General features: G+C 41.8%; 3 protein-coding genes and 1 long non-coding RNA gene across 5 annotated transcripts in view; 3 read left to right on the top strand and 1 right to left on the bottom strand.

Moving 5' to 3' along the window:
- Positions 1-8200, top strand: part of atp1a2a (ATPase Na+/K+ transporting subunit alpha 2a) — a 48322-nt gene extending 40122 nt beyond the window's left edge. Inside the window, exons 19-24 of the mRNA XM_079652141.1 lie at positions 1332-1455; positions 3282-3427; positions 3518-3648; positions 4275-4376; positions 4618-4709; positions 7888-8200. Of these exons, the coding sequence (XP_079508267.1) occupies positions 1332-1455; positions 3282-3427; positions 3518-3648; positions 4275-4376; positions 4618-4709; positions 7888-7916 (624 nt within the window). The 3' untranslated portion in view covers positions 7917-8200. The remainder of the gene's footprint in view (positions 1-1331; positions 1456-3281; positions 3428-3517; positions 3649-4274; positions 4377-4617; positions 4710-7887) is intronic.
- Positions 1-26831, bottom strand: part of LOC307020224 — a 411310-nt gene that overhangs the window by 178791 nt on the left and 205688 nt on the right. The gene's annotated exons all lie outside the window — the stretch shown is intronic.
- Positions 9951-15360, top strand: sdhc (succinate dehydrogenase complex, subunit C, integral membrane protein). 2 transcript variants are annotated; one of them, XM_079649627.1, is made up of 6 exons: positions 9951-10031; positions 11598-11657; positions 11773-11874; positions 12623-12684; positions 14709-14872; positions 15077-15360. In XM_079649627.1, the coding sequence occupies exons 1-6, from the start codon at positions 10015-10017 to the stop codon at positions 15182-15184; spliced, it is 513 nt and encodes a 170-aa protein (XP_079505753.1). In that variant the 5' UTR covers positions 9951-10014; the 3' UTR covers positions 15185-15360. The 2 variants fall into 2 exon arrangements, with proteins under 2 accessions (XP_079505753.1, XP_079505752.1); XM_079649626.1 differs by lacking the exon at positions 9951-10031 and adding an exon at positions 11053-11310.
- The window catches only part of cadm3 (cell adhesion molecule 3), a gene marked incomplete at its 3' end in the record, with an annotated part of 106126 nt that continues 98130 nt past the window's right edge, over positions 18836-26831 (top strand). Inside the window, exons 1-2 of the mRNA XM_079648611.1 lie at positions 18836-19040; positions 20858-20999. Coding sequence (XP_079504737.1) covers positions 20909-20999 — 91 coding nt within the window. The 5' untranslated portion in view covers positions 18836-19040; positions 20858-20908. The remainder of the gene's footprint in view (positions 19041-20857; positions 21000-26831) is intronic.

The raw sequence follows: 26831 nt of genomic DNA, 5'->3' as shown, positions 1-26831 counted from the left end.
TAATTTGTCCTGCTCTCAGCCACTGCACAGTATGCGGCTGAAACTGCTTCTATACATCTCAATGAGCTTGAAGCAAGAAAACGTATAAGTTATGAGGAACATAAACTATAATGGCCTCGTATTCAGCTGCCAAGAATCATTTGAAGTCTCTGAGAGTTTCAGATAAAGAGGAGAAGCTTGCTAACATCGTTCTACTTTTTGTATTCAGGTGACTTTAAAAGATTAACTTCTTTGGTTTTCGTTCAGCAGGACAGATTTATTTGTGTTCACAAATATTTCCTTGCGATCACAGAGATGGTGCATTCTTTATCGGATAGATCTCTCCTGAAATATTTGTGATGATTGAAGTTTAAAAAGAATTGTATTCCTGTAACTGTTTTGCATATAAAAACCCTTCCCTTCAAAGCAACATGTCTGCATGATGGTGGAGTGAACAGCTGGATGTCTGCTTTGAAAAGTACAGTAGCAACCTAAAAAGAAAATATTTAACAAAGTACCAGAGAAGTGTTTATAGTACAGTACACAAGTAAAATATACACAGACTTCCCATGTCTGCCGCTGAGGTTGTTAACAGCTTGTTAACAGCTTAGTTCAACTCCAGGCAACAGGCTTCAGGGCTCTGCTGAGATTTAGCAGTGACAAGAAGCACTTGGAGTCTGCTCTGACTATTTTTAGCAAGCGCTGCCATGTGGGAAAAGGATGTCTGCAAAATATGTTTATCAAAAGCAGAATGTGGCACACTTAAGAATGCGTCCGTTTTCGATATTGCCAATAAACAGACATTTACACAAACGTTCAAAGGTGTACAAAAATATCAATGCCAACATGGCGGCATCCTGTCCTAGTTTCCCTCCACAGCTGTGTGTCAGGGCAGGGTAACAACAAAACCAACTGGATTTGTCAACCGCCGAGCATGTGTTTGGTTCCACACAGTGCTGTGTCCCCCCTCTCAAATCCAGAGATATCCTGCCTTAAGTCCCACATATTGCTCTGGTGCTTACCTGGTCAAACCAGCCAATATGAGAGCTTTATTACAGGGACCTTTCTCCCCTCCTGTTTTATGAGCGCCTTGGAATTCACAGCCAGCCTCTCTCCTCTCTCCGCCCCTCTCTCCATCACTGTCACTGCTAATTCTTTCCCTCTCCTTGCCCTTTTTCTATCTTTTCTCTCCAGTGATTGAATGCTGAATTATATGAATGGTGATATGTTGAGCGTAGCCCACGTCTGCAGCTGTCATCATGCCTTTGTACCGTTGCCACTAAGACAAATTCCTGAACATTTATTGTACAAAGTGCACACAATGAACTGTGCTGTCCCTCCATTCTCCTCAGGTTCCAGCCATCTCATTGGCCTATGAGACAGCTGAGAGTGACATCATGAAACGCCAACCGAGGAACCCCAAGACGGACAAGCTGGTCAATGAACGCCTCATCAGCATGGCGTACGGACAGATAGGTTTGTGTCTCATAAGCTCCCTGCACCACAGCTCTTAAACGTGAGTCACTGTGACAGGCCTCCCGCAGTAAAGTTATGTTCATAATAAACTTAGCAGGTCTAAAAAAACATAAAATATTGACATTTACTGTATCTTGGCATTTCTTACTGCCTTTGTAAATGTTTAGGCATGCACATTGAAGGGAAATAGATCCCGAGGTGAGCAGAGTCTCCGAATATTCTTCTAATTGTGGTGACATTTGCAGCAAATTGAGAGATGAGTGTGCAACTGTTTCTTACTTAATCATGTTCCACTGGTTGGAGCCTCGGCTTCTTATCTCTTTTAGGTTTTATATGGTTTTGGGAATTGTGTAACTCAAAGGCTGGCCCAACTTTATAGGCTTTTAAATAGGTCAAAATATGACGGGGCTTTGTCGGATGACAAGATGAAGAACGCTTTCAAAACAGCCGGATACTCACATTAACGCTCAATAATTCAAGACAAAACTTTTGCAGGTCACATCAAATCACTTTTACAAGCCGCAGTTTTGACTTTACAGCTTGAAGTCCTGAAGCGTCGACAATAAAACATTGAACTGATGATCTGATCTGCAGTGACATAACAGTAGAGTTCAAAGCCCAAAGTGAAGACAAGGAAAATGTACAGCATCCCCAGAAAGCAAAATGCAACGGATTTTCTTATCACTGAGGAAACTATGCTAATGCCTGTCAACATAAATACTGACCCGGTGCAGGGTTTCAATTTAGCATCAGAATAAATCCGATGATTAATAACCATAGTCAATCCTTGCACAGTTTTTGCGGAGGTTTGTTTTAAATGAAGATGTAAATTTTGAAATGAGATGTCCATCATATTGGAAACGTCACGCCCACTCTGACAAAACACATTCTCCAACATGAAATTAAAGCTCACCCATCGGCTATTATTGCAGTCCTCAGCTGTCTGGAGCCGTTTCCTTACAGAATAGTAACGTTGTCGAGGGCAGAGGGAGGGAGACATAATCACCGGTGCTGTTGTCGAACACATATTAAGTGGCAAGCAGCAGGTGGACTGAGGCTGGGTGTCCAACACGTGCTCTTTCCAAGTCAATTTATCTGGCATTTTGTGGTATAATCCCTGTAAACAAGTGACCCTAATACCAAACCATTAGTATTATTATAATAGCTTTTGACACCCATTCATATTAGCTTTGAACCCTGTCCCTTTTTCTGTAGTAACATTATCTCTACTGATACACTGTCATGACATACACCATTAAAATGTAATATAACAGCATTTAATCTACACAATGGTCTTTATCAATCCATTATCCAATCATCCTGTCGCTGTGATTTATAATATACATAAATGAATGTCTTATTGGTTCAAATTGCACTGAATTATCGTTTTTTCAAACCCCATGCAAATAAAAAAAAAAGGGAACATTTGATTCTGAAGGTCAGAAAATGTCTCAATGAATTCTTCATTGTTCCTGGTTTTGTTTAATTGGTATCCCAAACAACTGGTGACAAAAGATGCCAGCATGATGAAGAGTACACAGCCGTTTAGAAACATGCACATAATAAGTGTTCCCTGAAAGTTGAACTCAATACAAATAACTAAACTCTAATTAAAATAATAAAACATTTGCAACGAAAAAAAAACAGAACTAAGTGTCGATGTGTCTCTATGACTACTGAATCCCATTGTTCATATTAGAAACAATTTAGGACCATTATTAGGAAATTACAGACCTATAAAATAAAGTGTTGCTATAAAATCGAATGGTAACGTAACCCTTAATAAGAACGATATAAATGATATTTCGCCTAATTTTGCTTTCCAGGGATGATCCAGGCTCTTGCTGGTTTTTTCACCTACTTTGTGATTTTGGCTGAGAACGGCTTCCTTCCAAATATGCTGGTGGGTATCCGCGTCAGATGGGACGACCGCGAAGTAAATGATGTGGAGGACAGCTTCGGGCAGCAGTGGGTAAGGACGGAGCCAGGACCAATATAAACAAATACAACCTTTATTAAAGTCCCGTAACCGTGATTCAAAATGTGTGTTCTCCTCCTGCAGACCTATGAGCAGAGGAAGATCATTGAGTTCACCTGCCACACCTCCTTCTTCATCAGCATCGTTGTTGTGCAATGGGCTGATCTGATCATCTGCAAGACCCGGAGGAATTCCCTCTTTCAACAGGGCATGAAGTAAGCACCAGAGGGAGGAAGGGCGGAGTAAACGATAGCTAAAAGGATTTCAAATCATTAGTCAGTAATGAGTGAGTGGTGCAGCAATGACGTACCCACCAGGAAGTAAGCGTAGCAAAGGGTCCGATGACAAAATAAATAATATAAGATCTGGTGGCAAACTATGAAACTCCATATCTTGACATCGCTTTGATCATTTTTTAAATGCAATCGCCAGAAGGAAACGTACGTAATGCTATAATCAAACTACATCACGGGCATTTGACTTCACGTCACCATCGCTAAGCTATAGACCACACATTTTTGGGGTTAAGATGTTTACTCTCATTTTGTCACTTGTTAGCAACTGCCGATTTATGAGACATTTATAAGTGGGGTAATTATTGACCTATTTTATGTTGTATATCAAATCCTCAAAATCTCCTGAGCTCGCGTTGACCTCCAGTCCTTTTTTCAGTTATCTAACAAAAAGAAAAAAATCCATAACAACACTGAATAGGCGATGACGGTATTCTGAAGTGCTACAAAGCGAACTCATTCCCAGGCTTAGGACTCATTCCTGCGCCTCTCTATTGACTGTAACATTTCTGAAGATTTGAACCTCTTCCTTTCTTTTGTCTCAACAGGAACAAGATGCTGATCTTCGGTCTGTTTTTCGAGACGTCTCTGGCTGCCTTCCTCTCCTACTGCCCTGGGATGGACATTGCCTTGCGCATGTACCCCCTGAAGTACGCTCTGCATATGCATATCTCCACCGAACCGAAAAATAACCTCTTAACGACCTAATAGCCTGCCATTAGCCTGTCACTCTAGCCTTTAAACGAAGTCTCTGAACGTCTTAAACGCCACGTTGTTATCCTTGATATTCAAAAATGGCTGCGATGAATTGAACAATTTGCATTCTTCCTGTGACTCACTGCTACCCTATCTCTCCCTGCCCCTGTGTTACTCTTTCTCTCCTCCTATCAGGCCCCTGTGGTGGTTCTGTGCCTTCCCATACAGTCTTCTCATCTTCATTTATGATGAGGTCCGTAAATTAATTCTGAGGAGGAGCCCCGGAGGTAAGCAGTTATTAAGAGAAACTGAGATTAAAAGGTTTCAACCTTCTTTGTCTTGTTAATAAGCTGAAAGAAACATTGGTGATTGACACAACTATCTCAGGAACCACATGTGCCATTTTCCATCAAGACCTCTGTATGTCTGTCAGCTCTCCTACTGTCTGCTAAAAATACACATCCTTAAAGAGTAGGCTGTCCACTCCCATAAGGACACACCGATTGATAAAGTGGCTCCAGCTCTCCTCTGTTAATCTGACCTGAAGGATCCCAGCAGCATCTGACGGACAGTGACGCTCAGCCGAATATCAAGTTCAATGTCAGTCTGAAAAAATATATAAAAACAACATCTGACTGTTTTGAGATAAAAAGGGAAAGTACAGGCACCAATTTCAGTAAACAATATTGGTAACAATGATGGATGATTCACAAACGATGTAAGCTTATATTTTTGAGTTGCGATAAAGATATGGGTATTCTACATTGTTGCCGCTATAACAAAAAATCACATAAATTATTATAATTTTTTTTTATTTTTTATGATTGCATATTTTAATTGTTATGATCATGTATTAATTAAGCAATAGCTCACGACAGGCCGTGGTATATGCTCATTATATCACAGCTAAGGGGCGTGGTTCGGCCCGACGCGAAGCTCAGTATATCACGGCTAAGAACCAATCAGATTGCTTGATTTGACTTGTCCGTTTTATAAACAGATATATATATACTGTATATCAAATATAATTATTAAGTGCTTGACCTAAAATAAAAAAATATATATGAACTATGAAATGAACTAAATCCCTTGTAAAATAAAGGTCCTTTTTTGTTGGACAAAGTACATGGTGCAAATATAGCAATGCTACCATGGTGTAGCTGTCAGATTATAAAATTGTCATTGTAATTTTAACCTGTATTATAAATAATAATTTAGCTTTAAAAGTCTTTTTTTTTTTTAAATCTCAGCTTTAAGTGGTGCAGCTTAAAATGATCACTCAATGCAGAACGGTTCTCCAGCTTTAGGAGCCTCCGCAACACTTCACTGATCGTTGTTTGTCTTCCAGGTTTGATCCCTGACAACATAGCATGTAAATGCCCAGCTGACTGGCACTTTGCTCAGGAATTCAATTTGACAAATGGAGCGTAAAATCAAGGCAAATAAACACGATAACATTCAATGGAGACAACTTTATTTGTCCTTGCTGATCAACAGACGGTGGTGAAAACACAAGCCACTACTAATTATACTAATAGAAGCAATGAAGAAATATCCAATCCATTTGATTTCTATAGCACATTTAAAAACAACAGAGTTGAACAAAGTGCTGTGCATCAACAACTGTATAAAAACAAAGCATAGATACGTAACAAACAGACAGGACATGAAACAAATGTAAAACACGAGACAATGAAACCAGATCAAAAGCCACAGACTGAGGAACTCTCCTACATGACGTACAAACAATACAACACACCAGTAAGATAAAAACCCAAATTTAAAATCACAAGTTTCACCTGGTCTGTAAACGCAAGGGAAAAGAAGTGGGTTTTTAAACGAGATGTAAAAACAGGCAGAGTTGGAGCCAGGGGCGCCGTAAGGGGGTGAAAAGTTAGGACGATTCTAAGGGCCCGTGACTGACAGGGGCCCCAAAAATGGTAGAACATTAAGAAAAAAAATGTAAGTAACCTTTCATCAATCATCAATAATTAATATAACATTATATTGATAATGTACTCACTAAACTTACGATTAATTTCACTTTTTTTGTTCGAAAAGTTAATTATCCAAAGTCTCTGTATACCCCCCTCTATTTACATGTAATGGTTTGGTCCTGTCTCCAAACGCTGTGCGGCACTGCTCTTTCTAGCAGAGTGAGAGCATGTTAGGCACGGATGCGAGTACTTACATGTGTACGATGTTTCAACGACTAACAAAGTCAAGCTTTCAAAAAAGAGAAGAAAGGAGAGAAAGATGAGAGAGTGACAGTATGTCACCCAGTTTTGCTCTGATTTAACACCACCATCAGCCCTTTTCATTTCCATTTCCGTTTTGTTGTCCATTTACACTTTAATACCCGCTTATTTTGTAGTTGGTATATTTAATTAGAAAATCTGCTGCTTATGTTATTTTTTTTGTGATAGCATTTTATAAATGATAATATTGGTGTTAATGTTCACTTTATTTTAATTTAAGTGGTCATGTATATTTAAGTTATACTTATTTAGATTTATGAATGTTCCATTCAAAAATGTTATTAAAAAGGCATGTACACCATAAAAGAAGACTATTGAGGTCTATTGTCAGGAATGTTAGTGTTATATCAAAAAGTGAATTCTACTGCAGCAGAATGTTGCACGTCTGCACAGTGTTATATGTTCACCGCTCAGTGTCAGTAAATATTGTGCGGTTAGTATTGGAATACAAGATAGATGCAAGCCTGTGCAGGTGGAGTTATTTAAAGCATAAATGAGTTGGTTGGGTTCTGGAGGTGTGGTTACAGCAATTGTGCTTGGTTTGCGTGGCCTGTGCCTGGTGGTGGGGCCTAATGTGATATCTTTTCATGGGGCCCAAAATCCCTGGTTGCAGCAAGTCTAACCTGGAGGGGCAATTAGTTCCATATCAATAATATGATAATCGATTATTACAAAAACAGAGATATTCTATTTGTAGCATGAAGGTAAAAACCTTTAGCAACGTGTTAAAAGTCGAGAATGTAGACAGCAATCTTTATGGACTCCGACAACTCAGTGAACATGTGTTGAATTTGCACCAGGAAAGAGATTACACCTGTCCAACAGCAACAGATTCAGAAGAGAATGACGAGAAAGGAAATTAAAGCAGGCTGATGAAGACTCTTGAGATACGCAGCGAAGATCATACACATGATATGGACACACTACAATAGCTCCAGATCTGTTCACTGCCACAGCGTTTCAGCTGACGAGGGCCGAGACACGGGGAGACAAATACAATTTCTCGTGACAGCTAATCATTTCTGTTAATCTGTGTGTCACGGGCTGCTGATCAGAGTCTTGGTGTTTAAGGGGATTCATTTGGAAATATACGGAGATAAAGCCGAGCACATGAATACAAATAGAGCGAAACAAAAGGATATTATGAAAACTGCTGCCTGTCATTTTGGTCTCTGACAATTCCTCCCTTTCTCTCTCTCTCTTCCAGGTTGGGTGGAGCAGGAGACATATTATTAACATTCAGAAATGTCAGTTTGAATTGTGTGTGTATGTGGCTGTGTGTTTGTGTGCCATGAGTAATATTGCAAGGATCAGTTCACAAATCTGATTATCACAAAAATCACTGCTGAAAATAAGCTTTTGATTCTGTTTCTCAGAAAACATTTCAAAAGAACAACATTAATGCTGTGCCTTACATGAACTGTAACTGAAGTGATGTATCATGGCCTTTGTGGCTGTGGAGGAATACCGAATGTGGTTCGTCATGTGAAATGTACCAAATAAAATGTATTCCAATATAATATTCCTGGACATTGTTTTAATTGTTGTTCATTTGTTGTGTGAACTGTAGTATTCCTTAATTGGAGAACGTAGACTGTCAACTTTACAATGCCACATCATTGTAATAATAATAATACATGATACTTGAATAGCGCTTTTCTAGACACTCACTTTGACAGAGAATAATGATGTTTAATAAGTAATTATTTTTAAATCACTAAATCTGCCTTTAAGCGTATTAGTTCATGCTACTCAATGAGAACAGACCACACTGAAAGAATAATGGATTTTAACACAAGAAAGATGTCAGTAAAAAACAAATACAAGACATGAAAAGAAAACAAGAATATAAATAGAATAAAAGATACACACTCACTGTGTTTAATGTAAAGGAATCCCTCATATGTTGGTGACAATTATACACATCAAGTTAAACAATGTTATATTTTTAGACTGATTTTGGTATCGGCTTCAATATGCAGTGTGAGTCAGGCTCTGCTGTGCTTCCTGATAGCATCATCCATTATGTATGTCCTTGTGTCTTCTCTTCACTGAACACCCTTTACTTCACTATCAAAATAGTCAACAAACTATGGACAGGCAGCAGCGCATTTTGCTCCCAAACCAAACCTAAACCAGTTCTCTGTTTAAGCTAGTTGTTCAGAATGGTTTACAATACAAAAAGTCAATATTATTAAAAAAAGAAATGACAACAAATGGTGGTATTTTGGCTCTCATGTAACCATCCTAAATCTTCTCTGGTATATATCAATACTTGATGAATTAAATATAGGACCAGGCTTTAGTGAACCAAGTCTATGGCAATGGCTGCTCTTGGCATCATACTACCTGTTTCCTATATTTCATTTGTAATCATCATCGTATCTTGGGGACTTTAAGGTAGAGGTTTGGTCACCAAAGTTTAAGCTTGAATAGTCATGTTGTACTCTAACAGTTTTAATCATCTTATTATTTCATTCGTTTGTCATTTTCGTCGTACTACATTATTTCACTTTAGTATCTATTTATGAGGTTGAGCCGTGTAAATATGCTACATAAATAAGCTCAACTAGTTATTGATGATCATTGTTTATTAATGTGCCTATCTTTTTGATTACTTTTTAAATGGTTGGATATATTACATAGCAAATAGAAAAGCAGCACAACACTTTAATAACTGTTTAATCATCTGTTTGAAACTCACAAATATCAATATTCCAATTACTGTAGTCTATTCTGCACAATTTCTATCATATTCTGTTTCTATTATATTCTATTTGATTTTATTTACTTGTAGTATTTTACCTGTTTATTGTGTTGCACTGTTGGAGGAGCCTGTGACCTAAGATTTTCATTGTCATATATCTACACCGTAGCTATGCAGACATGACAATTAAGCCTTGAAACTTGAAACTTGAAATATGTCGGATTTTGCTTTGAAATATAACTATTGAAATGATTATCACAATGCCAATACTAGTTTGCTGATCAACTAGGCTACTAGTTTTAGCTCTTAACTCAAATAATAAAGCATCTATCATAGTATTTTATTGAAACCCACTGTGCTATTTATTTATATGCGAGCTATATTTCTTATATTGAAGCTGGAAAGGGGAGAGCAGGCTCACCATTAGGAAAACATTTTAGGGTCTGTTATGAAATAGATGTGAAAGATGAACAAGCTCATAAATGTGAATGATACAAGCCTATCTGGATGTATTATAAGAATTTAGCCGATATCCTTGACCCAGCCTGACCTTAAAACAACCGTTTAAGGGAGGGATTGGGAATAACAACATCCGACTACGTCACTTCCGCTCACTGCCTGTCAAACATGGCGCTACTCCTAAGGTCAGTACATCTGTGCTACATACCGGTTGGGCTCGGGGAAAGCTTATTGTGTTCTTTGTAAGGGTTATCATGACAAATAGACACATTAACAGCACTGTGGCGTTACAGATGAGTTCATTACACCCGAGTGTTACTTTCTACTGTGGTTTATTTTCCCTATTTAGCGTAAATATGGTGCGACAGACGTTAGCTGGCGGGCTAACGCTAGCTGTTTTTCAGGTATTTTAAGCTAGCAGAAGGAGGACTTTGACACTTCTAATACTTATGTACGATGTCAAACGTTGTTATTTAGTGCCTAAAGCCGTTGGGTGTTGTGTGACAGGTGATAAACGAACGTAACAGGAAAGTGTTTGGCTTGTACCTGACAGGTTAGCTAGCGTTAGCTACATTGCGACGCTGCCGTGCCTTTACCAACAATGTTATAAAGTAAAGAGTCAAGTGCTTGTCGAACTTTGTCCACTTCATTGACCTTACGTTGCTGTTGAAGGTCATCACAGTGCACAACAGACGTATTAAACCAACCTTGATCTCTAGGAGTTTGCTTATTGTTACTTTGCACGATAGAGTCTGGTTTAGGCATAGGGGTCATTACTACATACTGACTCGTATTGCCTGCCAAACTGTTAATAGTTTTAAGACAACCATTGACCGATTCTGGCAATCAGAGCGGTACAGATTACCATGACTGAATATTAACTACATTATTATTCGGAACAACTCACAGGAGCTATGATCCAAATCCTAGTTTATTTCGAACGTTTTGGAAGTTCTTGTTTTCTAGCATTGCTTATATGTTGGGTTGAAATGGGTTCTGCAGATCCAAGAAACCCTTAAAGGTCCCATGTCATGGCCATTTCTACTGATCATAATTCCATTGTTGAGGTGTACTAAAATAGATTTATATTTTCCAAACTCACATTGGTTTCTAATGCAGCATCTCTGTATAGTATGTGTATTCACTCTCTGTCCCTGTTGGAGCTCCTGCCCCTCCCTCCCCCCCCCCTCCCTATGAGCTCAGTGGCCGTCTGTGAGACAGCGAAACCCAGCCCGAACACACACACACCCGCAGGTGCAGCCTGGCTGTGAGTCACAGCCTTGCCGCGTCCCGCCGTCTCAGGGAGGAGAAATCAGCGGAGCTGCAGCTGAGAAAAGATTGAGTGTGTGTGGCTCCGCGGATTGGTCCATTTGGGTATGGGCACGTCACTGTACCCACTTCCCAGGAAGTACACAATGGAAAAAGAGAAATGTCCAACGAGGCGTTCTGGGGCAGCATAGACAGGTATTTTCTGTGTTCGAGTTTTACTCGCTACAGGGTGTGCTTTGAGGGTTTGTGACTCTGCAGACCGTCACACAAGGGGACGGGTAATAACCGGAAAAGCACGACATGGGACCTTTAAGAATACTATGCAACATGTTATTTTAATTTGATCATTTAGTAATGTTGTCTCTGTTTCAATGGAATAACTGATATAATATTCTTCTTTTCTGTTTGATCTTACCACACCTTTTAACAGCAACCGCCAGAAATAAATGTTTGTTCTAATCCTTTGTTCTTCTTGTGTTCAGGACGTTTGCCCGGCAGGGTGTGTGTCTCTCCAGACAGCACTACGGCGTCTTCTACAGACAGTAAATTGTCTCATGTGTTGCATACACTACAGCAGCTCATAGGAAGGATACAGACACATGCTTAAACCTATACATTGTTTTTCTTATGTACTCTTAACATGTTTTATTTCTACAGTGCTGCTCCAATGGGAACCACAGCTAAGGAGGAGATGAACAAGTTTTGGGCCAAAAATAACAAATTAAACAGGCCCATGTCTCCTCATCTCACCATTTACAAGTACGTACTCTTTTTCAATTGCGTGGCTACGTTTTGTCCAGAAAATGTATGTTTCATAATATCAGCAAAATGTATGTTTCATAATATCAGCTAAATGTATGTTTCGTAATATCAGCTAAATGTATGTTTCATAATATCAGCTAAATGTATGTTTCATAATATCAGCTAAATGTAAGTTTCATAATATCAGCTAAATGTATGTTTCATAATATCAGCTAAATGTATGTTTCATAATATCAGCTAAATGTATGTTTCATAATATCAGCTAAATGTATGTTTCAAAGAATCTAAAATAATATTGTTATTGAAGTTAATGTTCAGGTAGTGCTGTCTTTTCATTCTTGTTAAACAGCAGGAAAGTCAACATGTTCAAGCCTTAATACATGTAGTTGAATGAGTAACTTGATGTACTGTGCGGCAGTTATTCTATTAAAACCTCTTTTAAAAATTAAAAAAACATTTATTTGGTATGTGCCGTTTATTTTCCCACTGGCTTAATTTAATTCATTTTGTATTTCTCTGTCACCAGGGATCATTCCTATGGCCAATCAGGGCTTGAATTGCAAATAACAATAATTTTGACTATCAATTAAACTCATCGAACTTCTTCTTTCAGTGATGAGACTGAGCCTAAACTACAACAAGCGGTTTAAGTTTGACTTGTAGCTTGTAATATGTTTAAATTTTTGTAACTGTATCAAATAAATACAAATGAAACTTACCAAGTGGCATTTTGTTTCTGTTTCAGCTGGTCCGTCCCCATGGTGATGTCCATCACATTCAGAGGAACTGGAGTGGGGCTCAGTGGAGGTAACTCATCCGTCATTAAATCAAAGATATTTAGTTTAATGTTTAATATAAATGATTGCTGTGGCCAATTGTTTTCATTGCATTTACAGACCCTTGTACCTCTCTGATACCACCCAATGAATGCACTGACTTGCTCGTAGAACCACGCTACACAAAGCAGATGCAACACCTATAAACACTTAAGCATAGACATTTAAAAAAGGGGGCTACTGTATCGACATTTTAAAATTGTATTTAAAGAAAAAGCCCTAACAAAACAGCAGGGCTCTTAACTAAAGAAAAAAAGACAGCAACAGCTGACATCAAATCTTTGCTCAGCCTAAAAATAATCATAAATAAATAACAAACGTATTGCAATGCTTATCTTATGGCTCTGTTCCTTTGCGAGAGCCATTCAAAAGAGACGTTTTTTTTTAAGGGGGCGGGGTTACTAGGTTTATTTGCGAAATATACCTTTTTATAATTCAATCAAATGTAACCCTGTTTTGACTAATGATTTATATGTGTACACATATATCACTTAAATTAATCAATACACCCTTTGTACTGAAGTATTCAAAAGTAAAAATAACATGTTTAATATAAAGGATTTGCTGTGGCCAATTGTTTTCATTGCATTTACAGACCCTTGTAACTCTCTGATTGTAGAACCACGTAAAAGCAAAAGCAGATAGCAACACCTATACAAACTGACAACAAATCTTTGCTGAGCCAAAAAATAATCATAAATAACATAATGAAAATAAATATATTGCAACGCTCAAAACAGCAGCAAGATCATCATATCATTCTGCCTTGTATTACTTAACAACAAATAAATACATTTAAAAAAAACGACTCGTTCGCGACCGACACGTCACTATTGTGAATATTCTTACTTCTATATTTAGTTTTGTTCTAACCTAGGTTAGCTCAATCATATACAGAAAAGAAAGGGTTAAAAAGCTGCTTGATGATTCATTTGTGAGTGTCTTTAATACTTACTCTAACAATGTTGTGAAGCTATGCTACTGCCACGGTGGGGTTCGGATTGATCGTGTACATTTCTTCAGGGCATTTTAGACCTTCGTTATTGATTAATGCTGAGAGCGTTTAAAAAAACATTTTGCGTGAGAACATCAAAACCAAATACCGGACAGCTAACAGCTTTCATTTAGCCGCTGCCTGGCGTACAGGCTGTGTTTCCATGCCACCCTACATCACTACTTATGACCTTGATGTACCCGGCGGGAAAAGCTCAGCCAATTTATTTTACATGTTAATGGGTTCAATGAAAGTCAGCACCCTCAACTGCCAATAAACACTCCTCACTACTGGATGTCTTGTTTCATCCAAACACAACATGTGCTTATAAACTCTAATCTACTTTCTGCACTAAATACCACCTGCTGTGAGTTTTTCAACACGTATTGATTTGTGTTGTGTTTGTGAGTTAATAGGCTGCCTTCTTTAAGTGCCCTTTTGCATAAGGAATTACAATTCTGAATGAATTCAATCATGTATCATTTTAAAGGTTGTTATTGAAATATGTAATTAATGTTTGCCTTGTGTGACTGCCTTTTGTGTTTCCATTGATTCACACGGGCAATATGAGGAAGGCACATTTCCTCTTTGCCACAGCAAGAGAAGCTGAGTCAGAACCGTTTAGTGGAGTTCATTCTAATGGACAGAAGAGCCACTTTTATACACAGCCATTGATTGCCCTTCATTTAATGTAGTCAGCAGGGTATAAAAGGGTCTTTCCATAAGTGGGATGTTTACAGAACGACTGTGTCCAGTGGGGTCTGGTGCTGCGGTGACTCATGCAGACTAATCCAGCGATATCAGGATGTTGTTCATTGACATGTCATTTCTCACTCATCGCTTTCTCTCCAATAGGCATGCACGCTCCTCACCCATTCACATGCACACTCCACATGCACGCTCCTCACCCATTCACATGCACACTCCACATGCACGCTCCTCACCCATTCACATGCACACCTTGTCTGATCTCTGGTCTCATTACTTCTGTCTGTGTCTAGCTATCTCCGCCTTCGCCTTGGCTGCGCTGGTGTTACCGGGAACTTACCCCCACTACCTGGACTTGATCCACTCGCTGTCCGTCGGCCCCTATCTCATCGGGTTGGCCAAGTTCGGCCTCGCCTTCCCGGTATCGTTCCACACCTTGAACGGCATCCGCCACTTGGTAAGACCATTTGATTATATTTTGTAGTTTGTTTTGGTGTTAGCTAAAGAATTACCTTTTTTCATTTTGATCACGTTCTTTCATTCGACTGATTTAATAAGACTTGTATTACTTTTGCCAAGATTGACAAGACGATGGTGTTGTTATACTAAATGATCTTCTCTCTCTTCTCTCTTATTTGTTTATTATTATTATTTAAATCAGTGGTGGGACCTTGGCAAAGGCTTCAGGATCCCAGAGGTCTACCGCACGGGCTACACAGTTATTGGCCTGTCCATCATCACCTCCCTGGCAGTCGCCTTCCTCCTCTGAGCGGAGGACCAGCAGAGATGAGCAGAAAGGAGAGGAGAAGAGAAGAGAAGAGAGGAGAGGAGAGGAGGGAATGTGGATTGTATTCACTGCGGGGAGTTTTATGTATATGTTCTGTTCTGGCCTACTGAAGCCACCATTTCGCCAAATTATGAAATAAACGATTATATTATGCTGTATGCCGAAATGGTGTGAATTTCTTTTCTTTCTTTCTTTCTGAATCGTACTCTGAAAAGCCTTGGGGTCATCAAATGCAGCCCAGGTTCAAAGTGCATGCAGACATGACCCAGTTTATTTGACACTAGGCGTAAACAACCAGCAGAGGCCTAATTACGACGTGTCCCACGTGTTAAATGTAATGGATCTCATTGTGCTGTGACGTCAGTAATCACTTTAGTTTGCCCCCTGCTCCGTCCCTGCCTGCCGGCTGTGTCTGTGCTCGGGGTGAGTGGCGTCTGCAGAGCGGTTGTTTACTCTGGGCTGTCATTCATATTTTACCTTCTCCAGACCACAGCTGCTCAGATGCATTTTTAACATGAGGAAAGCGTGGCGCTGATATGTGGAGAGGCAGCCCAGTGGTGGAAGCTGTGTTTGTGAACAGGCTCCTCACCGGCAGCCTGCCTCAGGCCTTCCCCCACCCCCCGCTGAGCTGCACAGGAGCTACACTGCACCTCCACAGCTTCTGTCGTACAGTGTGAATAAACCTAAGCCGTGATGTCAAATCCAACCACACTTATGTAGCGTACAGTTACACAGGGGAAAAAAAACAAAAACAACAACTGTAAGTGCTCAGGGGAGGAGGCTGCACCCATAATGTTTTCTAGCGTCTTGTTTGAAAATGTGTCTGTTTAGATCTACAGGACCTGCTCTGAGAAACCACACGACAACTTAGTCTGGTTAGCTTCAAGGTAATTGGTTTATCAATTTGTTACTGAAGGCTCGGAGGGAAAACATCTCGGAAGCTTGGATCTCTCTTTTCTTTGTTGATTACATTTATTTGCCAGCCACATGTGATGAAGCTTTAAAGGACTCGGCAAACTGCAGTAACTCTCAGTGTTATCAACCACGAGTTCATTTGTCCCTTTTTGAAGGTGTGATATTCTCCTCAGAGCCAAATCAGTTCTTGATAAATATCTCTTCATTTACCGGGTTCCTTCTTAAACTAATTGGCAAAAACATCCCTTGCAGAATGGCTCTCAGTTTGAGACTTTTTGCCTGAGTGCAGATATGTTGGCTTCGTAATGATTCCCTACATTGAGTCTAATCCATGTTATAAGCACATTTCCATCTGAGCTAGAGATCCATCAGACTGCAATTTCCCATTGTGAATGACAGGAAAGTTGCTCAAGCTCAGCGGGGTTTAAGAATTGATTTGCTTATACTGTAGTCTTTTCACACCAAACCCTGTAGACATATTTCCCATTTTAAAAGAGAGGTAATAAAAACATGGGCTGTTCACTGGAGCTATTCCCTGCAAGGCGTGAGCACATCGCCTCATACTTATTGATGCATTTACGATGAGAGATGTTCCGTCGTTTGGTTTTGCTCTAATAATATCACCATTAGGATGTTTTGATGAGATAACCTGTGTGAAAGCAATGGGGGATGGAAACCAGGGGCTTTTGCTTTCTCTATGAGGCATGAGACTTAATGAGAGCGCGCCTACAGCACCCCCTACCGGCCGGGAATATATCTTCCTCCGGGCTGCGGTCCTGATGCTGAAGGATGCTGAGGATGCTGCACAGGGCTGGGAGGGGGAGTATAAATCCATTTTTGATCGAAAAAACCACGGCACAGTCTCTGTGGCGCAATGGAATAGCGCGCTGGACTTCTAATCCAGAGGCTCCGGGTTCGAGTCCCGGCAGAGATGATGAGGAAAGTGTTCCAGCTTTTTGAATGAGTGATGGAAAAATATATCATTTGGTTGGTTTTGCAGCCATAAGGAATCCTTGCTTCTCTGAATACAGATATAACGGACAGATAGATATGCATAGCTAAAAACAGTGCCTCTTGACTGAATTGTTGAAAGGCTTTTCAGCACTCAAAGGTCAGCGGTTTAATATGCACATCTCAAAGGTCAAAGACACTGAATACAAAGCGCAGTAGTGTCTTCGTTTCCAGCCTGTAACTGTCAGGGCTGCAGGCTCTGGCTCCGGTCTCATGGTCATCACGCGGATGCACCGCAGGACACCTCGTGTGAAAGTCAGTGGACGCGGTTTCAGCACCTGGGGCTGTCCTCTCGTTAAGCCAGAGCAGGAGCTTTTTTAATGCAGAGCAACAACCAAACTTTGAAATCCTTTCCGTCCTCATAACAAGTGTTTAAGTATGCCAGATGCTGCGTTACTCTCCTGATTGCTTTACAGAAAGGACTTTAAACACAAAAGACTCGGTGCCAAAAAATTGTGTCGCCAACATTATTGTATGCATTTTTTGTATTGAATTATAGACTATAACGACAACGTGGTGATACAAGTAAGAATTGTGTGTTTTTAATTTAGTGAAATCAGACTGGGGAGCTTTCTGGAATACATTCAAGGACCCCTGAAGGTGGACTTTAGTTTCTGCATGAGAAAAACCCACATTACTCAAATATTGGAAGCCCAAAGCAGCACTTGCCCTTTTATTTATTTTCTTGCGGTATAGCAGCTGCTTTTTTTGTCTCACAAACTCCCCTGCTCTCACCCCTCCAGCCCCCCTCCCCCCCCCATGGCTTTTATTATTTTGTATTTTTCTTCAAACCCATCTCCCTTAGTTTCAGTTTGTCACCACTGATTGGGCTGTCGTGCGCCATCCATGTTTAACCCCATCATGCCTCCCCACACACGGACCTAATCCACCAGTACAACTAATCCCTAATCCTCTCTGGCAAGTTGAACAACCCCTCCCTCCCTCTCTCCTTAGGTTCCTGAGTCCCAAACGGTCATGATGCATATATAAAACGTCAGAGGACTACCATATGATAAAGTTCCTATGCAAATGTATCCAGTCCTTCAAACGTTATCGGATATTATACAAATTCTGGAGTTGATAAGAAATACAAAGCCATAATACAGTCACAGATGAACAGCAGTATTGAAAGGAAGATAGAAAGACACAGTAAAAGTCCAACAACACCAAGGACTCTGTAATACCATTATTACCATAATGCAAATTATCAAGGAAACAGCAATGGGTCTATTTCCAAGATATGCGTAATAGCTCCATAATATCAATGACAAGAAATGGGAACTGTGACGATCAACTCCAGATGACCTCTTAATTAAGGAGATATGTAGGGCTGAACTTTTGATAAAAGAGAAGAAGGATAGGAGACCTACTCCATATAAAACCTCCAGATAGAGTGAGCAGAGCTACCCCCGGGGAATCCTAAAGTAATGTGCCACCACAGGAGATAATAAAATACCATCAAGTGCGATAAGGTCAGTGCACTCACTGTGGAGTATTATGGGAAACACTATGGTTATTTCTCGCTATGGTGAGATCACACATGTCTATCTGCTCCATCTCCATCGTGTTTGTTGCAGGTCCCTGCTCTGGCCCTGTTATCCTGATGGTACGGGCCAAATCGTATTAAAATCCACCCCCCCTCTCCCTCCCTCCCTCCCTCCCTCCCTTGTCCCCTCCCCTCCCTCTCGTCTTTCAGACAGACTGTTTTTGCTGCAGTGAACGGCAGCCGTGGAGAGAGACACACACACACACACAGTGAGGAGGAAAAGCAAGAAAAACAAAGAGTCAGGAGATAAAGAAAAGTCGATAAAAACAGATTGAGAGAAGGCTCAGGACGAGCATCAGCGCAGGGACCTTAAACCGCGGACCGTATTGGAGACCAGCGCTAACGAACCGGAGGCGGAATATAACGGTGTGTGTGGTTATTACCGAGCATTGCTTCTTCTTCTTCTTCTTCTTCTTCGCAGTTTGTATTGTTGTTCTGGGTTTAGGCTGTAAGTCTGCAGGGCGGACAGGAGACACCTGACGCTTTCCCGTCTCCAGGAATGTGTCTGTGTTCGCACTCTGGGTAGGTGGCTGTGTGTTTGTGTGTAATCCGGTATGCGTGCCCTGGGAGAGAGCTGTATAATCCCCCCTCCGTGTTTTATAATTTACTCTGAATATGCGTGTTGTGCGTGGTCTCCCTTCCCTCTGCTCTCTGCAAAACCTCAACTGCTTGCGCTTTGTGGATCAGACTCAGAGTCTGTAAACCTCATCCCATCAGCACCAGATATCCCTACCAGTGAAGGTGTATGGAAACATTGCTCTGGTGCTGCTGGTGCTGCTGTTGTCCGTCGCAGCGATGCAGACAACCACGATCTGTTATTATTGTTAATATCATAATCATAATCATCATGATCATCATCATCATCATCACCACCATCATCACCACCATCATCATCATCATCATCATCATCATCGCTATCAGCAACTTGTCTTTTAGGGGCTGAATCACGCCCAGAGTGTCCCGCTTATTTCCCATGGATGCACTTGTTCTAGTTTTGTTTTCATTTCTCGCCAACAGAAAAAAAGGGCTTGGGCAACAATAAACACAGAACCCCAACCCCTCCCAATCCCCACATCCCATCACATGCCCCACCCCCCCTCACACACACCCTCCTCTCCTCCACCCCACTCTATCCCCGCCCTAACCTTCCGCCCGTCCCGCAGGCAACACACACTCCTGCGCGCTTCTCCTCTCCGCGTTGGCAATGAGGGAGCGTTTCGCAGATGGACCGAGAGCTTTACCTCAGAGCAGGGCCACTGCTATTTTAAGGAGTGCGCGTGAAAGGAAAAGAGGGAGTGTGTGTGTTTGAGAGAGAGCGAGAGAGAGAGAGAGAGAGAATATGAGCTTCTATTATGCACGTCTGTCCGTCTCCAGTGTCCATGTATTCTCAGCGGGCGACAGGTGCATCTCTGCTGTTATGTTTTTTTCTTTCATTTTCTCTGTTTATTTTCAAAAGCACGTTTGTTGCAATGTCCAATTAGCTTGAATTAGTTGGAGCTGGCTAGAGGGCTGTCCGAAAAACACTCGTTTCCTTCCCTCCATATGCGCACAGCTTGTTAAAGTGAAGGAATACATTTACAGTAATATCAACCCCTTCCTTGTCTCCCCTCATTATCACAGATGCACCACCACCATCATAATTATTGTATTCCTCCCACAGAGGGGGGATGCACATTGTTACAGCCAAAGCGAAGAGCCAAAAATAGCCAAATATTAATTAAGAGGCAGGCATAAAATATCAAAGGCACTCAAATGCCAATTTACAAGAATACACATCCAGGTGGAAAACAAAAAGTAATAGTGTTTAAATAAGTGTAGCATGCTGAAGTATCGTGATAGCAGCCAGCTGGTAGTAGTAAAAGTAGAAGTATGTATTGCACAGATGTATTCCAGCAGTTGAATCGTCAACTAAGAGATCAGCCAGTCATAATAATTCTAAAGCAGTACATATACATTATCCTTTCTACTGTATGGTTTTTATCACCTCCCCCCCCCTTTTGCACCCGTCCCTCTCAATCTCCTCTCCGTATGCTATGACACAAGCGGATCGATGAAAACCCATGGAGCAGCGGGTGGGCCAAGCGTTTATTCAGCAGCAGCCAGCCAATGGCAGGGGACGCAATTAGTGGCTGGTAGGCTTTGCTCTGCTTGTTTTCCTTATCTCTCCACTGCTCTGCCTGCAGGTGATCCAGAGCTCCTCGGCCCTCCTGAGGATTCAAAGAGAAAGGCGGACCATGGCCTTCCCATCAGCCCCCTCCACATTATGGAGTGTCAGCTTATTGACACTACTATTCGCAGCTGCGGTCCACAGCAACATTACCGAGGGTAAGCACCTCTTTATCTGACTGCTTTCTATTCTCTGTATCTGCCTGCGTGTCCCCGGGGCCCCTGACCTCCCCGACCCTCTCTTTCTGTCTCCGGTTGGTGCCCCTTATCTGTTGACTTGAGTTTTTTTTGTTGTTTCCTGTATGATGACAAGGGAATCACAGAGGCGTTAATAAGCAAATGGGACACTCCCACCTCCCAGGACCCCAGTGGAATTTCTGCCGTTTGTTTTTGAGGAATGTGTGTGACTTGCACGAGGCCGCAGAGTCCCACACACACACATGCACACTGCAGGTCCTTAGTGAGCTTACTTCCCCCATGACATCCTTCTATTTTCCTCTTTCGCCCTCCCTGACAGCTAGCACTCACTCGCGCAAGTCCCTCTAGCATCCTCCTTTTCAAGTTCCCTGCCTCAGCGTTCTAACATGTGTGTGGACTGTATCTGTGTCAGAGGTTCACACTACATGGGGATGAGCAGTAATCATCGTGTACTTCCTCAAATAGCAACACAGGTGCGCACACAGACACAAAGTAAAGACACATGTCCCTCGCAGTGGCTGTAGCTCAACATTTGATGAGCTGGGAGCGACTGGGAGCGCATGGTAAGAGAGGATTTGATGAGAGAAGCACTCTGTAATGATATCATCCCTGCTGTGAGTACCCAGTGAACAGGAATACTCTGTTAAATGTGCTTTTCCAATTACATAACACTCAGATGACTGGCTGACGGTAATTCTACCTTTAGAGGGCACATTTTGCCGATGGCAAACAGGCACATCATGGTTGTCCCTCAATCCATAGATAATAGATCGACTCAGGTAGAAAAGCTGTTGGCATTCTCTCATCACAGTCAAGGATTTAATTGCGCAAGTGTTTGGCAAATAACCGTAAGAAGATATAGCAGGCAAGAAGGAGTCTTAATAGATGTCCCTGATTTGCATTTGCAATATACATTCTCAGAGGTCCCTTGCATTCACTTAAGCACACCCACACACTTTAACGGATCTGAATAATCTCGTGTGTGCACAATGCCTGCTCAGGCCTGGGCACATGCACTGTTTACACGTGTATGCATACAGATATGTGAGTTCACGCACCGCATTTACTGTACTTCCTCTCTATTTAGCCGCATCAGCTGTTTTTTTCTTTTGAATTATGCATAATTTTGTTTCTGCAAGTTTGTGTACGAAGTGTGGGTGGGTGGAGGCGTGTCCGTGTGAGCTCACAGTGGTCAGTGCATTAGGAAGGGAGAACATACTGTATCTGCCTGAGTTTAGATGCTGGGTTGAGGTCAGTGCTAAACAAATGCAAATGGAGGCCTGTCAGGGCTCCTGCTATGTTGAAGATGAGAAATGCACAGACCATCTCCAGATTGAGGTGTTGATGATGAAATATCAATCTCTCGTCAGAGTGATGACCCCAACCGTGTAGATTTCTTTCCAACTCAGGCAGCGGTGCGTTATTTGGGTCCGAAAACGATTTTGGCTAGCATTCAGATTCCCGTCACATTTGATTAAGGTGTGCCTGGTGGGAGGCCTGACCATGCATGACCAATTCCTGCTTTAGTTTCACCTAAGAGCTGTTTTACATTATCATGTCAGTCAAGGAGAGTAATTACGCCTGGGACGTCTGACAGTGTTTAGGAGATGAGAAAACACGTGAAAGAGTGAAATTAGAAAAAGAGTGAGAGTAGAATACAAGCAGGTACGTGGTGCAGGGTTATCTCAGTTTCACTGTGATATGCAAGTTGTTACATTTGTATCATTAATCAAAGCAATCAGATAATTACATTCACATCACTGAAACAAAACTTTTCGGCAGTGAATTCAGAATCACTTTTGTAAAAAAAAAAAGAATATCTAATCTCGCGCTACTTAGGAAGACATTAATCAAGTACAGGAATTTGTTTTGGTGGCATTGATGCAAGAAATGATGACAATTCTCGACTTGTCTCAGGCAAACAAGGAGGTGAATCTCATAGGAGATCTCAGATCGTATATATGTATGTGTGTTTGTGTATATATAGGATATGTATAGGCTTTGAGCTGGCTCTCCTAAACAATGTGGTAAACAGTGTTGTGGCAGCTTCAGAGGAAAGAGTGCGTAAACTGGAGATTACTGATCCATCGCTCACATCTGCTTCGATCAGGCTGATTGGAGTTGTTGTGGCACAGCAGCCGAGCTGTTATGTAGAAAGAAAAGTAGGGTGGGGTGTGCAGATAATGCCGTCATAATGGAGATCTCCATGCTAAGAGGCCCTGAAACAGAAGGGCACACTTAGCATAAATAATTCAATGTTATGTATTAGAGAGGAAAAAACGATTAGCTCAGCAAATCAATGCGAGAGCACGTGAGCAATCAGAGTGCAGGACTGCCGTCACTTCCATACAGGATGCTCTGTGAATTAAAAGCATGTGGACTGTGTGTCCCTTTTCATCATTCAGAGAGCGGAAGAGAGAAAAGGAGCTCCCGCATGAGTTATAGGGTTGATTATTATTCAGTAACCAACAGGCTGCATGTCGTGACCGCTTACATTTCCCCCCGACCCTCCGAACTCTCCTTCTGCCACTGACCCATCTTCATTTGATGTATGTCAAAGTCAGGCAAAGGACAGCATTAAACGTCATTTTTTTCTGGAATCATCTGTGACCAGGCTTCCTTAGAGCGAGGTAACGAATCGGGGGAGACACTAATTGCGCGCCATTTGACATATCCATTTCCACAGCTGGATGTGCAGCCATGCGCTGCGGATGGAAAGTGCCTCTCAGAAGGGCACAGATTAGGCATGCAATTGGCCGACTGTGCCCCGGTTCTGTACTGCTGACCCAGTTACCTCAGGCTGCTGTGGAGTGTGGAGGGTCCGACAGCCCGACCACTCAACAGACAGTGAGCAGCGCTGCGTGCTGTGGCCTCCCTTCAGCCACCTGGCCCTCAAATCCACGGCTGCCTGATCCCAGACCCCAGCAGAGTGTTTGCTTTTGTGACAGGAAAACACAGCTAATGGTTTATTTACCTCGATGGGTTCTGCTGGTCGAAACAAGTGAATGAAGCCCGATGCCTCCAGCTGAGGCTGATAATGGATGAGGATTAAAGGACGGGAGCAGTGTGGACCAATCGTTAGTGTGGTAAGATTTACAGGCGGGAGCTCTCCGCATGTGTGCGTCCTTTGCCAGCGGTTCACTTTATCCTCCCACAAAATGGGTTCCTTCCCCACTGGACCAGCTCTTTTCTCGCTGGCTCGATGCCCACTTCCTGTGTGTGCTGCTGTTGTTTACTGTTTACTTCCTGTGTGCCAAGATCCGGGAACATTTGGCTAATACACTCTGCGGCTAACACACAATAGCAGTAGGCGGTTTGGATGGGAGGCCTCTGCCTGTTAACAAGGATGACTGATAAGCAGTGACTCATTAACAAGTCGAGGTACACAGAGCCTGGGGGAATTACCGCCTAGCCACTGTGACATTAATAAGAGGCCTAAGCTATTTTTCCATTTGGCTCTACTGGCACCGGGCTAAACCAGTGGTTTTCAATCTCTGCCTTGGCTATTTCCTGGCTCCAGGGCCTTTCCATTTCTTTCAGCCACTGGTTACCTGGTCTGATTGGAATGGGCACAGATCAGCATTGTCAGTGTGGGCTGCAGTTAATGGCATCTGCTGCTTCCATGGAACCCAGACTTCCCTCATTAGTTTTCTGCAGATTCATTCATAAACATCTGGGGAGGAGGCCAATTATTTCTTCTCCTGCCAATTAATTAATAATGGTTTTTTTCACAAAAAGAAAATACATCCCAACTCATATACTTTGCTGTTCAGTCAATGTGACTGATTTTAGACTATATAGATCCAATTAGGCATCTCAAATACCTCTGTACAATATACAGAAGCAAATGTCCCATATCGAAGCTTCAAATCGAAATCCATATTACTTCCATTGTCTTGTGAGTTTATCCGTCTCTGATCCTTTCAATGTGTTGTCCTGAAGATCAGATTTGTGATTATAAATTGGATCCTGATTGGCTTGCATTAGTTTGCACCAAATTCACATCTGGCAGAAAACCAATTATTTCTTCTGTTCATCATGCTAATTAATTAAGGCTCTGTGGCTGATTGATTAAACTTCCAAGAAAGTCCCACCATGAGCACCAGAGCCCTGGGGATGATTAGCATCACACATTATGCACATTCCTGTGTCTTTATGTGATCTTCATATAGCTTCAGACATGCTGAAACATAACACATCCGTAAGTGAAAGAAAGGACACTCACAAATCAACGAGGAACAAGAGGTGATAAGTAATATGCTCTTACTAAATGAAGCAGAATTGAAATGCAGTGGTGCTCCAGTATCATTGGGTCTTAAAAGTATCAAGACCACCAAATAAGACTCCATTAGACCTCATCAATCTGAGGCAGATCTCATCCACCCAGGCACTCAGGCAATGTGAGATTACATCAGAACAGATCAATCTTACCTACCGGCATCATAATAACAGCAAATGTCATTTAGCTGAAAGAGAGAAGAGCTCTTGAGATTTGAGAAGCTGTAACACGCTCTGCTTCCTCTCAGGTTCTCTTAGAAGACGCATCACTCTGCAGCAACCCGGGGTCGGGGAAATTAGGGGTCCAGCATATGCATAGCTGTCAGCTTTAAACCTTCACTTCACAAAGACACCTCCGATTAAACAAACGCAGCAACAATAACAACGTCAGCCTCGGAATAAATTAATTCACTTCGTTTCCAACAACAAGAGCCCTTATTATTGCGCTCGGCACTCAACCAGCTTTTCCTTTGATCAGGTCCCTCGCTCACACTGCCTCCCCCCCTTCCGCCTATCTTTTTATCCATTACCAACAGAATTCTCCAACGGTTGTATTAATTGATTGCTGCGGGGGTTGGAAATCACCCTTCCTGTCATTGACGCATGGCTGGTCAGAACAAGGGCTTGCTGGAAAAGGTGTATCTGTGTGTTGGAGCCCATCTCTGTGTTGTGTGAAGCTCTACCTCTGACGGGGGGCCGGAAGAGGCGAGCGCGTGTCTGTGGAGCGGAGCGTTTCTATTGATTGAGTCTGAGTGCTGAGGGTTCCCCCCCGAGCGCAGGAGCTCCACTAATACAAGAGCAGAGGTTGCTCTTGTTTATTACCTCTTTTTGATGATGCCATCACTTCAGCCGGTGGAAGGAAGTGAGTCGTGGAGAGAGAGAGAGAGGGGGGGTGGGGTTTATCGCTGATACCACAATCATAAAGCCATTTTAATTCACCTGTGTGCTATCTTGGGAATTCTCCCCTGGTCTGGTTTCTGCTGAGGATACCATTCAGGGAGTCTTATCACGCCTCGAACATAGTACATTATATGCCAAGTGTTGGGTAGAGTAATGTGAATCGAAACTCTCACGGACATCATTCCAAGTGTAGATCTTTGCCAAATATCTGTCTTTACGTTTTATTGCATTTTTAGGTGAAATACCTCGGTCCGCGCTGTTTTTCTGCAAGCATGCAGTTTCTGTGTCGACAATCCTGACACACCAGACCCTCCCCTTTTTATATTCTAAGTATAAATGGCTGTTTTATAGAAGTAATTTGTGATATACAGTTGCAAGAAAAAGTAAGTGGACCCTTTGGAACTTCCTGGATTTCTGCATAAGTTGGTCATAAAATGTGTCTAAGTCACAACAATAGACAAACACAGTCTGCTTAAGCTAAAACCACACAAACAATTATATGTTTTCATGTTTTTATTGAACACACCATGTAAACATTCATGTGAACCCCTAGGCTAAAGACTTCTTCAAGAGCTAATTGGAGTCAGGAGTCAGCCAACCTGGAGTCCAATCAAT

The sequence above is a fragment of the Notothenia rossii genome (assembly GCF_949606895.1).
Source record: "Notothenia rossii genome assembly, chromosome: 9".
Classification (NCBI taxonomy): Eukaryota; Metazoa; Chordata; class Actinopteri; order Perciformes; family Nototheniidae; genus Notothenia; species Notothenia rossii.
The sequence above is the reverse complement of the archived record's forward strand: the minus strand, read 5'-3'. Positions and strand labels throughout refer to the sequence as shown.

Coding starts and splice junctions, on each gene's coding strand:
- sdhc (XM_079649626.1), top strand. CDS start 11,276: ATGTCCAACGAGGCGTTCTGGGGCAGCATAGACAG. Junction 11,875..12,622: donor CCTCATCTCACCATTTACAA/GTACGTACTCTT, acceptor TTTCTGTTTCAG/CTGGTCCGTCCCCATGGTGA. Junction 12,685..14,708: donor TGGAGTGGGGCTCAGTGGAG/GTAACTCATCCG, acceptor GTCTGTGTCTAG/CTATCTCCGCCTTCGCCTTG.